Source organism: Myotis davidii, unplaced genomic scaffold, assembly GCF_000327345.1.
Source record: "Myotis davidii unplaced genomic scaffold, ASM32734v1 scaffold115, whole genome shotgun sequence".
Lineage (NCBI taxonomy): Eukaryota > Metazoa > Chordata > Mammalia > Chiroptera > Vespertilionidae > Myotis > Myotis davidii.
In genome coordinates this window covers 4,133,804-4,147,768 of record NW_006291010.1, presented here as the reverse complement: position 1 = coordinate 4,147,768, position 13,965 = coordinate 4,133,804, and the positions used below count along the sequence as shown (strand labels likewise).

At 33.8% G+C, this 13,965-nt stretch overlaps 1 protein-coding gene across 1 annotated transcript in view; it reads left to right on the top strand.

The window, feature by feature from the left end:
* Positions 1 to 13,965, top strand: part of SPATA16 (spermatogenesis associated 16) — a 234,774-nt gene that overhangs the window by 61,528 nt on the left and 159,281 nt on the right. Inside the window, exon 2 of the mRNA XM_006764120.2 lies at positions 3,442 to 3,587. Within this exon, the coding sequence (XP_006764183.2) occupies positions 3,442 to 3,587 (146 nt within the window). The remainder of the gene's footprint in view (positions 1 to 3,441; positions 3,588 to 13,965) is intronic.

Genomic DNA, 13,965 nt, shown 5'->3' with positions numbered 1-13,965 from the left:
AGCTGCTGTGGGGCCTTGTGCCTGCTCTTGGAAGTCCTGGGTCTGTCTGGCCCAGCTGCAATATGTTAGGTAATTTTCAGGTTGCAAACGGCCAGGGCATTCATATGCAAAAGCATCTGCCGCAGCCTGGGTGGGGCGGGGTCTCAACGAATCAACAGGGCAGAGCATGCAGCTATGGCAGATCCTCAGCCCTGCCCTAAGAGGCCACGTGTCTCAATGTTCCATTAATTTAATTGATGCAAGCACCTCTGAGGGAAAGTCGCCCTCGAGTTCAGAGTTCTGCCCGGTGCCAGACAGTCCAGTTTCTCCCTGTATGAGTCCTGGGTCCCCAGAGACTTCCCGGAAATGGAGTTCAGAGCAGTCGGGAGCTTGTGACTCCCTCCTGATTCAAAAAGACAGCCGCCTTTCTTAGGTACCAGCCCCTTTCCACGCGCGCTCGAGCCTCCGTACCTTTGCACTTTACTTCCACACCTCCTGAGTCTCAGTGTGCTTTTCTCTTTCCTTCTAGTTGTAGAATTTCCACTCAGCCAGCCTTCCTGTGGTTCTGAATGATGTCTGTTTTGTCTTTAGTTGTAGTTTTGAAGTGGTTGTGCGAGGCAGCAATTTCAGGTGTTTACCTATGCCGCCATCTTGATTTCTCCAATAATGAATTCTTTAATATGTTTCATTTTTAAAGATTGTCCTCCACATTTCTGATTTCATTCTATCACTTAATTCTTTACCTTTTGCTTTTAATTTAAAATTTACACATATATAATTTTTAATTTCTTTAGAATTTTATTTCCTCCTATTCCTTAGTCTCACTTTTTCAAAATAACTAAAAGAATACTGCCTTTTCATATTTTAAAATCTTCCATAGTTTAATTCAAAGACAATGTAAAAACCTTAAGATATACTGGTTGGATGGATAATATACCCTAATTTGTTGATATTTAATAACTCAAATGATGCCATGTTTTTCAATATTTATTGTTCTCTCTGAGATCTTAAAAAGAGATCACTCAAAATTATGTCTAAAAAATATAGTTGGCAAACATTCACCACACAATATTTAATTAAGGGAGAACCTATTAGCAATATCAATATTGCTAATGATGATCCTAATTTTTTAAAATGTGTGGAATTTTTAAGAATGGGACCCACAATGTAATATTTAATATTGGTTATTTCTGCAATTAGAAGGATGTATGTTATTTTTATCTATGTTTTTAACAAACCTTGAAATTCCTGTGTGCCACAATTTCTGAAAATAGGTTTGATATTTATTACGTAAAATAAAAGAAAAACCTTAGAAAAAGTATCTCATAAAGTATTATCACCTTGTTTTCAGAAAATTATCAAGTATAGTTTATAAAATATGTATTTTCTTATTAGATTTTGAGCTTGTGATTTTATTTTACTATTGAAATCTCACTTAATATCTAGCTTCTTTTCAAAACAACTACACCAATAAGGATTTTCACTGCCTTTTCCCTTTAATATTATGCTTTTAATTTGTCCATGTTTGATTTTAAAATATTTTAGGCTTCATTTTGAAATAAAAAATTAACACCTAGTATATTATTTTTCCTAACTCAAAGTCTTCTCACTGACATGTCAAGTGGTTTAGAAGTTTCTATTTCCTTATCTCCATAATGTATTTCATCAAAAATTTTGTATACTATTTTAGTTTTAGACAACTATAACTTGAACAAAATCATTTTTCCTACATTCAAGCAAATTTAGACCATATTAAAGTCCTCTGTCTTCTGGGGAATTAACTTCCCAGTCTTTACAAATGTCTGCATAGAAATTTTAAAATTCAGTAAAATATCTGGTCTGTTTTTTATAATCATGATATTAGTATTTTGTCTACATTTACCTACAGTTCTACCTTTAAATTCAACATATTCTCTACTTATTTGCCTTATTTCAAAACTTATTTCAGAGATGTACCACTTTGGCAAAAACAAATAAAGTAATCGTTGATAAAATTAAGAAAGTTCTCTATCTTACAATACTTGATTGATAAAACAAGATTACTACAAATATACATAAAAACCTACCCAGCAGGCTGCCTGTTTCTCATTTTAATGTGAATTGAAAAATTACCTTTGTCTCTCAGTACTGTCTTACGGTTTGGTTTTATGAAGTACTCCCTTCAGTGTGTTAAGATTGATTATTTTTATTTCTTCTCTGGCCTTGAGTCTCATAGAAGTAGAAAATATTGCAGACATTAGAAGATAGGGCATTTATTCTTCACTTGGTTTTGGTGGTCATAGACAAAGCCTTTAATATTATTAAATCTGAAGGTTGGCTTCCTCTTGCTCTGTAGGATCTGAATGCCCTCATGGAAACTACTCCCCAACTCCTCCCTAAATGGCCCACATTCATCCCACGGTAAGTGTGCCTGGGAATGGAAGCTTGCCTGCTCCACCATATTAAAGAGGAGTACAGACAGGAAGGGGCAAAGAATATATAAAATGTGTGGCTTGTTTGTTTCTTTGTTGTTTCTGTAAAATTTTGTATCAAGAATCCAGGAGGTTTGGGTATTTAAGACTTGAAAAAGATAATGCTGATTTTATTTAGCAGATAAAAATCATTCAAGAAATTCTAGAATTTGAATACTGTGATGTAATAGGAAACAGAACTACACAATAGGAAAGAGCAAAGATGCTGATACCTTGAATAAGGTCCCTAAACAGAAGGTGGAGTTTTTTCTTCCCCATCATCCTTGAATTGAAGGAGCAGTAGAAAATTCTGAGGTGGGGGTACAAAGTGCTGATCTACCCTTGTCATATTATTGACACTTTTTAGTGTTTGGGGTTTTTTTCTCTATAGTTTATTCGTAGTGTCCAGAAACCAGTGACTTCCTGGAATTTTTATTAAGAATTCCACATTCTTGCCATGTTTTGCAGATACTGTGGCCTCTGCCAATAAATTCTAATAAATTTTTACTTCTCTTCTTTCAATAACATCCTAGAGAATATGATTCAGACTCAAATTAATCACTGATCATGTTAATGGCTCCTAGGAGTTTACTTCCGATACCTCTTATTATATTAAATCAAACTTGATAGTGTGCTAGATCATTGCTCAGCTGGGTTTTCATAAAAGCACTGGTATTTAATATGATTTATACCTGGTTTTCTGTTAATGTCTTTGCTTATTGTGTGCTTTATTTTTAAAACAGACATTCCTAGCAAATGACACTCCTTTAAAATATATCATACTTCTAAAATATTTTACAGGAAGCATTTTACAGTAAAATGTGTTACTTATTTTCCATTATAGTCACATAATAGTGAACAGAAACAATTTATTTAACTTATAATCAAAACACTAATATTTTACTTGTAGTTTGGTGAAAGTATGTGTACATATCTGTGTTTTGCTTATTTAAAAGATAAATTATATCCTGATATTATTAGGATATTTAAAATATTGTGTGTATTTTTTAAGCTTTGCAGCAAAGGAGCAGTTCTGGGAAAACCATTTGAAGCCTCTGCTGAAGATATAGCAAGCGTGGCAAGTTTTATTGAGACGAAGCTTGTTATATGCTACCTACGGATGAGGAAACCTGACCTTGCTTTGAATCATGCGCATAGGTAAAGTGAAATATTAGGAACTACAAGTAAATACTATCTATGCAAGCAGAGGCTATTCTGTGAACGTGTATTATCAGTTCCCATTCCACTTAAATTTAAAGACAAAACAGAAAAATCATTTCTTCATTACTTGAGTTACGGTAAGCTAAACAATCACAGATACCACAAAGGGCATCTCCAAACCTAATGAAAGAAATAGACATAAATGACTATTTCATAATGCAGGGCAAAATACAAAGACAAATAACTGTGGTAGCCAATTTCTGTAGGAAGGAAGGAGGGAGACAATAAAGTAACTAAGGGAGGTGATACAGAAGGATGAGAGGATTTCCAAAATTGCACAAAATGTGAAAAATGGTGGAAGGGAAGCCTAAGAAAAACTTGGAAGTTTGTCATTTATTTTTTGGTGATAACATACTGTAGCTACTCAAAGGACACTATTCAGGGCATGAGAGCTGAGCAAAGGTATGAAACACTTTTTACTTATGTCCTTAAAAGTTTGTTTTCTTATACATTTTTATTACTCTTCAGAACTTTGTATTGCTACATTATCTTGTGACTTCTTAGAATCTCCAGGCCTATTTTTTTCTATGAAATTATTCCTCTCTATGGCCTGTTTCTTAAAAGCCTTGCTCTTCTTCTCCTGGGTAATAATCAGTTTAATCTACATCAAAGATAAAGTGATTCCGTTATGCCTTTCAAATAACTCTTTCCTTAGAATTATGATGTCTCTGTCCCTCCCTGCCTGACTTAGAGCAATTTACCTAGAACATTTGTCTTGTCCATTCTCTGATCTCACAGCCTATATTCTTTTGGATACAAACAGAAAAACTAATACCAACATGAAAGAAAAATGCCTGCCCTGTTAATAACCACTAGGAAACATAACTATCAATCATATTATGACCTATTGTGTAAGCAGGAGATCTGCCAGCTTGGTAAAAGTCACTTACAACTCCACATTCACTAAGATGAGAAAGTTCTACCTAAGATTCTTCACAGCCCTGAGGAGACCTCATGCTTGTAGGTTTAAGATTGACATCAAGAACCTGCAGACAACAAAATCACTTTGAAATTCACAAGATAACCTGCTTGAAAGATATTTTTCTGAGTAAATAAACTACAGAACCTAAGGTATATTCTCTTTGACACTGAAAGCAAATTCAGTTTCCTATAGTTTCCAAACCCAGTATCAAGACATATGGCCTGTCCAAGAATTATATTACATCTCCATTTAAGATAACCAATATTGGAAATGTAGCATGTATTTTAGTATGTCAAAGTATTGAGATTTCTGGACTACTTGGGTGACTTGTGAGCATTTTGGGGAAAAATATTTGAAATTGGGACTAGCCCAGAAAAATCTATAGACATATGTAAGCAATAATGAATTGAAGTGCACTAAAAGTAATTATATATCACCTTCTCCATGGCTTTCACTACACATAAACAGGACCACTAACATGGCCTACACTTTAAGAAAAAATATCTCCTGGGTATCAGAATGGTTTGATGAATTTTCAAAATATTTACAGTAATAAAAGGCTTCTTATTGGTATGGTCAGGTCAAAATTATATTCAGTGTTATAAAAATAAGAAATGAATATGGATTAAACATTCCACTAAAATCCAAATTGACCAATGTTACCCCAATAAAATTTAATTTTAAAAAGAAACAATTAAAAGCTACTATTCCTGAGGATACAAGGATTATCTTCAATAAGTTTATTAGACTTAAAAACTTTTATTTTAAAAATAAGAGTGCTCTTTCAAGACCTTGAAAATTACTGAAGGGAGGATACATAATGCTGAATAGTAAAATCATCTTCCCTATTTGCTAGAATTAACTCTTGTAAATTTTTTTCTACTGTAAAATAATTTCTGCTTCTGTTTCTAACTTGAACATTAAGTAAGAAATATAAATCAATAGAGGTTAAACAGTCAATTCATACAATTAATAATGCACCAAATGAGATAAATCATTTTGTGGGGCTTGTCATATTGTAGAACTGCGGAAGTGAGTGCATATAATTCTAATATTAAAATGTTTTCAAAGAGCTCAGATTTAAAAGCAGATATTGAAATACAATCAATATATTTCTAAATTAATTAGTCAGGATACTCAGTCTATAAATAGCTTACAACCATTAGTTACATTCTGAGTGAAAAATTTTGCCTTTGTATTATTATCATATTGTGATGAGTGATTCTAATCATGGATCAAAATATTCCTTTTTGCATTTATTTGCATTTGCCGAAGCATCCTTTCTTTAATTTTATGTAAATGTGAAGTCTACAGCATATCTTTCAGAGATTTGTTAACACAAAATTAGCTTAAAACTATCATGCAGTTTTGTTTCTGATAAAAATAAATGCATGTTGTTTCATCGTGTAGAAGACTATAAGAACCATAACGTTACAGTTTTAAGTTCAATAAAGATACATTTTAAAAATAATTTGTTTATTATTGACATTTAAAATATGAAAATAAGTGATACAAAGTCTCTGGAAATAATTATTAGCAAAAATAGTTTCTTCTTTTTGTTAATTTTATATTCAAAGTGGAAAACCTGGGCATCTTTTTTTTTTCACTTTAATCAAAAGTGACACTTGGGGGTGGGGGGAGGTGACATCTAGATTCACCAGTCAAATATATCAGCTCTATACTGAATTCATTAACTAGTGTCATTATTTATCAGTAGATATGTTGAACATACCAGGCTGATTTCTAATTACTGCTGTCTTATCAAGAGTAAAAATTCTACTGTAATTCTTTTCCATCATATAATTACATCTTGATGTATATAATTGTAAAGATTCTAATCATGTATGTCACCTTTTTGCATATTTCTCACCTTTAGATTTTTGCTTGTTTTTTGTTGCAGAATTTTGATGCCACAATGTGGCTAGCAAGATGAAATGCAAATACCAGTTATATGAAAAAGATTCTATTTTCAAAATATTTTTTATAATAGTGGCATCTTCATTCATTCATTCATTCATTCATTCAACAAATATTATTGACTTCCTACCAAGCACCTTGCTAGGCAGTGAGGAGGCAGTTTTAAACAGGAAATATATGTATTTATACAATAGCAGAAAAATAGCAAAGTTAAAAAATATTAATGCATCTATGAGAAAAGAGTGTGATAAATACTATGAAGGAAAAGCACAATTTCATTTTACAGAAGCAGCACAGTATATGGAATCAGAGCACAGAGTCTGAAATCTGGCTGCTGAGGTTCAAATTCTGACTCTCTTACTAAATATTAGTCTGAATTTAATTCTTTACAAAATTGGATTATAATAATAGTATCTACTTCACAAATACTATCTCACAGGGTTTCAAAAAATTAAATCCAAACTCATGTATTTTTTTATTCCAGCCCTAAATGATTTACTGATATTGAACCTACCTTCCTGCTATAAAAAAAAACCTGGACAAAATCTATGAGAAAACTGCTTTCAGACATTGGACAATGGTCACAGCGGTCCTCTGATCCTTCAAAGAACGGAAATACACATTGTGAGCCCCACAGTTTTCTCAGCTTTTGACTGGGTTATTTTTCTGCTTTAATTCAGGGAGATGGAGATCTAGTTAAACTACTGTCTTGCTGAGTTGAGGACACAGAGAGTAGAATACTACACTGCCAAAAAAAAAGGTTGTAATTTATAGAGCAGTTGGCCAAAGAAGAGGTTGCTATGTAAGGAACTTATGGGTAGAAGTCTACATGAGGATTTACTAGGATATATATGTGAGTAGTGAGACTCATGTAGCAGAGATTCCCTACTAAAGGTCTAAGTACTAAATGGAAATATTAGAGGAGCTGCAGCGCTAGATGATGGAGTACCCATGCAAAGAGACCTCACTGAGTACCTCAGGCATTCAGGTGAGACCCCAGAAAGGCCATGCTTAAAGAGTAATGACCATGTCCTCAGAAAGGACTATACCTTAGGATCAAGCTCAAAGCCCAAACAGACCTACCCGAACATAGTCATGATAAGTGAAGAGATGATGAGACTCTAACAGAAAAATTAAAACTGTAGAAAATAATCAAATAAAGATTTTGTATAGATTAATAAAATATCCAAAATAAAAAAAAATGTACTGATTGACCTTAACATCAGTTTGGAGCCTTAGCTGAGTGGCTCAGTTGGTTAATGTATAGTCCTGACATGCCAAGGTTGTGAGTTCAATCCTTAGTCAGGGCACATACAAGAATCAACCAATGAATGCGTAAATAAGTAGAACAACAAATCTATATTTCTCTCTCAATCAAATCAATTTTAAAAAATCAGATTGGCGATTGCTAAAGATAAGTTTAGTGAACCTTAAGACAAATTAATAGAAACTACCCAATATGAAGAATAAAGAGTAAAAAGAGATTTTAAAAAATTAACCAATGCTCCAGTGACCTGTTCTCAAGGACTGTAACAATCTAGTCTACATGTGATTTAAGTCTCAAAGAGAAAGGAAAAGAGAAAGGATCATAAAAGTAGTTACTAAAAATTTTCCAAATTTGGTTTAAAAAAGAAAAAAAAAGGGAAGACATTTAGCTCCAACTAGGATAAATACAAAGAAAACCACATCTAGGAACATCATAATGAAACTCTTTGAAAACCCAAGATTGAGAGAAAATGTTGAAGGCAGTAAAGGATAAACAACAACATACAAAGGAACAATGATACAAATAACAGGTGACTTGTATTTTTTTAATTTCTTATTGATTAAGTTAACAGGTGACTTTTAATTGGAAATAATGGAGACCAAAATGCAACAGAACAACTTTAAAGTGATGAAAGAAAAATAAATGATGTCAAGCCAGAATTCTATATTCAGCAAAAATATTCCTCAAAAATGAGAGTAAGATAAATGTATCTTTATATAAATAAAAGTTTTTAAATTAACCTTAAGCAGATCTACACTTGGAGAAAAGCTAACGAAGATATTTCAAGCTGAAGTAAATTACAATAGATGAAATTTGGATCTAGAAAAAGGAATGAGTAACACTAGAAATGGTAAATAAGTAAATATAAAACACAGTTTTTCTTTCCAAAGTGTATTTAAAGAAGAATGACTATTTAAAGGAAAATAATAGCATTTTATCACATTATCTAAAGTAAAAACAATAAATAACATGATTACATTATTTCAGTGGGAAATATTGGACCTCAATACCACAAAGGCCCAAGGGAGGGAGCACAACTGAAAATTTTATTACTATGTTTCTTAAAGGAAGTAGTACAATATTAACTCTAAGCAGCCTGTGTTAAATTAAGGATGCATGTTATAATCCTTTGACTAGCTAAAAAATATAAAAAGTAGAGCTAGAAAGCCAATAATTGGCTAAAGATTATATACTAAAGAATATCTAAGTAACAAAATAAGTAGAAAAGGAGTAATCAAGTGGGACATTGGAATGTAATAACAAGATAGTAGAATTGAACCAAACCATATTCATAATTGCATTAATCATACATTAATTAAACATTGTATTTAAAAGGCAGTGATTGCCAATCTAGATTACATTAAAAGATTCAACTATATGCTGTCCATAAAAGGACATAGGTTTAAAGGGAAGAAAAATTATATACCATACAGTAACCATTAAAACCTGTGTTTATGTCAGTTTTGCCTATGTTAAATATCAAAGTGGACCTCAAGAAAGGGGTACTATCAGAGATTAAAATAAGGCTCAATAAGTAAGATATCTAGAAAATCCTTTCAAATACATGGAAATTAAATGATAAACATCAAAATAATTATGAGGCAAATATAAAAAACTAAAATAACCAAAGGCATGGGTTTGAATCTTTGCTTCATCACTTACTAGGCTTGAATCTTTGCCTCAGTTTTCTCACCTTTAAGTCTAAGTAAATTGCTTGAAGTCATTCCTGTATCTCAAAATATATCAGATTTGTATTTTATTTCAGTCCCAACAACAACAAATATAGATTATTTTCAATGGTAATAAAGCAATAAATTATACATAGGCATAGAGGAAACTATTCTTATTTTTAAAATGTTTTTATTGACTTTTAGAGAGAGAGGAAGGGAAAGGGAGAGAGAGAGAGACATCCATCTGAGAGAGAAACATCGATTGGCAGCCTCCCACATGCACCTTGACAGGGGAGCAAGCCTGCATCTTCGGCATGTATCCTGACCAGGAATCTAGCTGGTGACCTCTGGTGCATGGATGATGACACACCGGCCAGGGCAGAGGAAACTATTATCTTTAAAATATCCTCTTTGAACCCCAACAGATACTCAATTAAGTAGACAATTTGAAAACTCCTGTGAAAATAGAACTTTTGGGGCCTTCTTTTCCACACCTTTAAGGACAATTAAAATGCTTAGAGGTGGTAAGAGCTTCAAGCATTACAGATATTCCTGAGATTTATTTGTTTTCTGGGGGTATTTTTTTTAATTGATTTCAAAGAGAAAGAGGAAGGGAGAGAGATCCTAAAACTGGATTGGATTCCTTAAGTTGTCTGTCTAAGTAGCAAAAGATGTGATAAAAGGATCATACTCTATTTATAATAAATATATTTATAAACTTTCATGATTATATTTTAATATTTTCATTATACAGAGCTTGCAATAGATTAATTAAAATAATTCCACCTACAGCATTTTTCTATTGTCTCCATTATACTCTGCCATTCATCCCAGGGCTTTTCAGCCAAACATGTCATCTTCTACATTTATATTCAAATTGACTGCATTTTAGTTTACAATCATCTTGCTTGATGTTTTATGTCTCATCCTTGCTTCCACTCTTTCTCGTCTAACAATTTAGTTTAGTCTTATCTCTGAGGTCAGTATTCATTTGACTTTTATCTCTCCTTCCCATTAACTCTCAATATAAAAATGGTTTATAAATAAGAAAGCAGTATATTAATGAAATGGAGTGGTAGTCTTATGCAACAATGCATCTGCCTGTCTTTAGAAGGTAAATCTATCAGTTCTTGTTGGTTTGCTTCCCTGCTTTCGAATTCGCTGTTTTTCTTGAAAAACAGTGCAGTGGGTGTTAACATGCTAAGTACTGCCTTTAGGAAATATCCATTTTGATCCATTCCTCAAGATGGCAAGTTGGCTGCACAGACACTCCTCATGGGTGCATCTATTCCTATGTTATTGTAAGATGATTCTATTAAAAAAAATGATTAGCTTTTCTGTAGCCTCTTCCTCTATAAATTCTCACTGGTGTATTAAAAGCATTCATGTACTTGAAATGTTCTAAAAGATGTCAGTTGCGTGGCCTGGGATAAGTACAAACAGAAGAGATATGTTTGTATCTACTTCCTGCAAGGTCAGTTGATTCTTTAAAAGTTCTAAATTTCCCAGAATTAATTCTGCAAATACAAATAAAGAAAGGGAGCTGTAAATTTCCTTGTAATGTGGTTGTACAAGGTTCAGCAAGTAAAGGCCTGGGTTTAAATCCCTGCAACATCACTGACTAGCCTTGACTTTCACAAGTCACTTTGCCTCAGCTCTGCATTTCTGAACAAGGGAAAATAACATTATCTTCCTTACCACTTGCAACGAGGGTCAAATGATAGTATAGATGGGAAAATGTTTTTGCAAATGGGAAATATTTGGGCAAATATTAACTTTAAGGTCAATATTGTGTGTATTTTCAAAGACCTCAGGTGACCAACCTGAAATTCTACAAGACTATTGGCAACATAGTACTGGCCTCCATTAACATTTTGCAAATCCTAGGGTTATCCTGTTACTGCTGTATTTATCTAAACTCTCCTTCATTTCCTCTTTTGTTGCTCTGGCAAGAATTCTTCATGTTTATCCTCTTTCAGGCCTGTGACTTTTCCTTATTTTTCACAGAAGTCTGAAGAGCAGCCATATGTTAAGTTGTAACACCTTTAGTTTGAAAATAAAAGCCTCCTGGATGTCACTACCTATAACTTTGCTCACAGGTTAGTGTGACATGCATTTCTTATGAATCTTCCTCACTGGAGAAAATGCAGATCATGTGCCCTTTCCAGTTACCTGGGGCAAAATAATTTTGTAATTGGATACAAATATTCTTATAATATTACCAAGCATTACGCTTTTGTTAGCAAATATGACTTTCACATAGAAAATAGTTGATTTCACTGTAAGACATTAGCAGATAAAGTCTAATATATAACTTTCCTATATGTTTAATCTCAGTCTTTTTGCTTTCTTAGACTTTTAATTTCTGTAAGCTTCCTTTGTAGAACCTGTTCGATACAGATAGGCTCTGATGAAGTCTGTTTTGCTTTTTGTGGAAAGAAAATAATGTGAGAGTCATGGGTATAGCCTAAAAAAGGAGAAGGGGTATTTTGGTTTTAGGAGAGAGGTCAAAAGGATGGGGTGATATAATGCAAATTATTAAACAAGCTTGTCCCATGTGCCTCTGCATCTTCATCTATACAGTTAGAGCCTTCATACCAATTTTATTATTTATTTGTCCTCAAACTGGTCTTATAACCCCATTATATTTTTAAGCATTATTGAGAATGTTAAAGAGCTTTCTCTTCGTGTTTATCTATAAATATGTATCATATTAGAAATTAAAATGTAGAAATTTAAAAATACTTACTCATTTAAAAATAATAAGCCCATTACATGTTAACATAAAATATATATTTTATGAAAAATAACTCTATTTTCTAAAAGCATACATAGAAGAGTAGCATCGTTTTACATGTTTGCAAATCTGTTAATGTATGGCACTATAAAAGAAAACTGGGTTCTCATATCTGATTCTGCTTTCAATCTGTTGCAAAAAGGTTGAACAATATGAAGAAAACCCAGTCTGACACAGATGTATCATTGGAAAGAGAAAGATGATGTTAATGAACTTTTTAGATAATCCTGAATATTCACCAAGATTTATCAAGTGGTAATTGCTTAAAAATTAATTGCAATGTGGAATCTGAAACTTTATCAACCAATTTGTACTCTGTTACACAAAAAGCCATTTGGTCCCTTTACACTTTGAATGGATTGTTTACCCAAGCATGAGTTAGTGACATCATATGTTTATTATTATTATTTTTTAATATATATTTTATTGATTTTTTTTACAGAAAGGAAGGGAGAGGGATAGAGAGTTAGAAACATCGATGAGAGAGAAGCATCCATCAGCTGCCTCCTGCAGACTCCCTACTGGAGATGTGCCTTCAACCAAGGTACATGCCCTTGACCGGAATCGAACCTGGAACCCTTCAGTCCCCAGCTCGAAGCTCTATCCTGTGAGCCAAACCGGGTAGGACTATTATTCGGAAAATAATGCATCATTTGCAGACTATGCAGAATTCAATTTTGCAATAGTAAATTTACAAAATTGCATGTTAATTTCACCAATCTCATCTGAAAAGTCTTCAAGCATTGGGTGGCTGTCAAACTCACAGTGAGAGATACAAGTTTTTTAAAATTCTAATTTTACTTGAAAGGTCAAACTTTTATTGCTGGCAATAAATACTGTCAGTTGTGTTCCTTTAAGTGACAGGCACACTTATTTTATTTTTGAGAAATGTCTGCCAAATTCCACGTCTGATCATCAGAGTCGGTTAGCTGTTCTTCCCAGTAAAATAGGATGATATTCCCTGGAAACAGTGACTAAGTCAGCTTACAAATGCAAACACCGGCACACATGCTTTCTTCGAGACCGCTGTCACACTTTGTTATGCCGGAGAGAAGTGCTTTATGCATGTGTCCCATCTAGTCATGCCAAATAGTAAAAAGACATGTACTCAAGGGTTGAGATTTATATTTTTTTGGAGGGGTGGCAGGCCAAGGAGGGAGTGTATTCAATTGGTGAAGAATATACTGCTAGATTACTAGGACAGTTTGCTATAACTGATTTGATTCCTGAGAAAGAAACTGCAGTTTTACCCACCATGACTTTTTCAACATCAGTGCCAATGTCAACACAGTGAAGAGGGAAAATAGTATCTTAATATCATCTATATATATAAAGAGGTGATATGCTAATTAGCCCAGATGCCTTAACAGTCACAACCTGTCAGGAGGAGGCTGCACGCACAGGTGAGGCCTAGAGCGGACACTGACAAGGGGGGCCTGGGGCTGCTCCAGCTGCGGCACACCAGCAGTCCCTCCTCTGCACGTGAACTGCAGAGGAAACACCTTTTCTGACCACTCATTGGCTAAGCTTCCAGTATGCTACTTGCAGTGTTCTTGGTAACTTGGGTAATAAGAATCCAAGAAGGTGATCTAGGATTTTTCTACCTCACTCCTGAAGGAAAAAAATGAAGGTCCACTGCTGGAGGGGCTAAGAAATGTCATATCCTGCCCTAGCCAGTTTGGCTCAGTGGATAGAGCCTCGGCCTGCGGACTGCAGGGTCTGGGTTCAATTCTGATCAACGG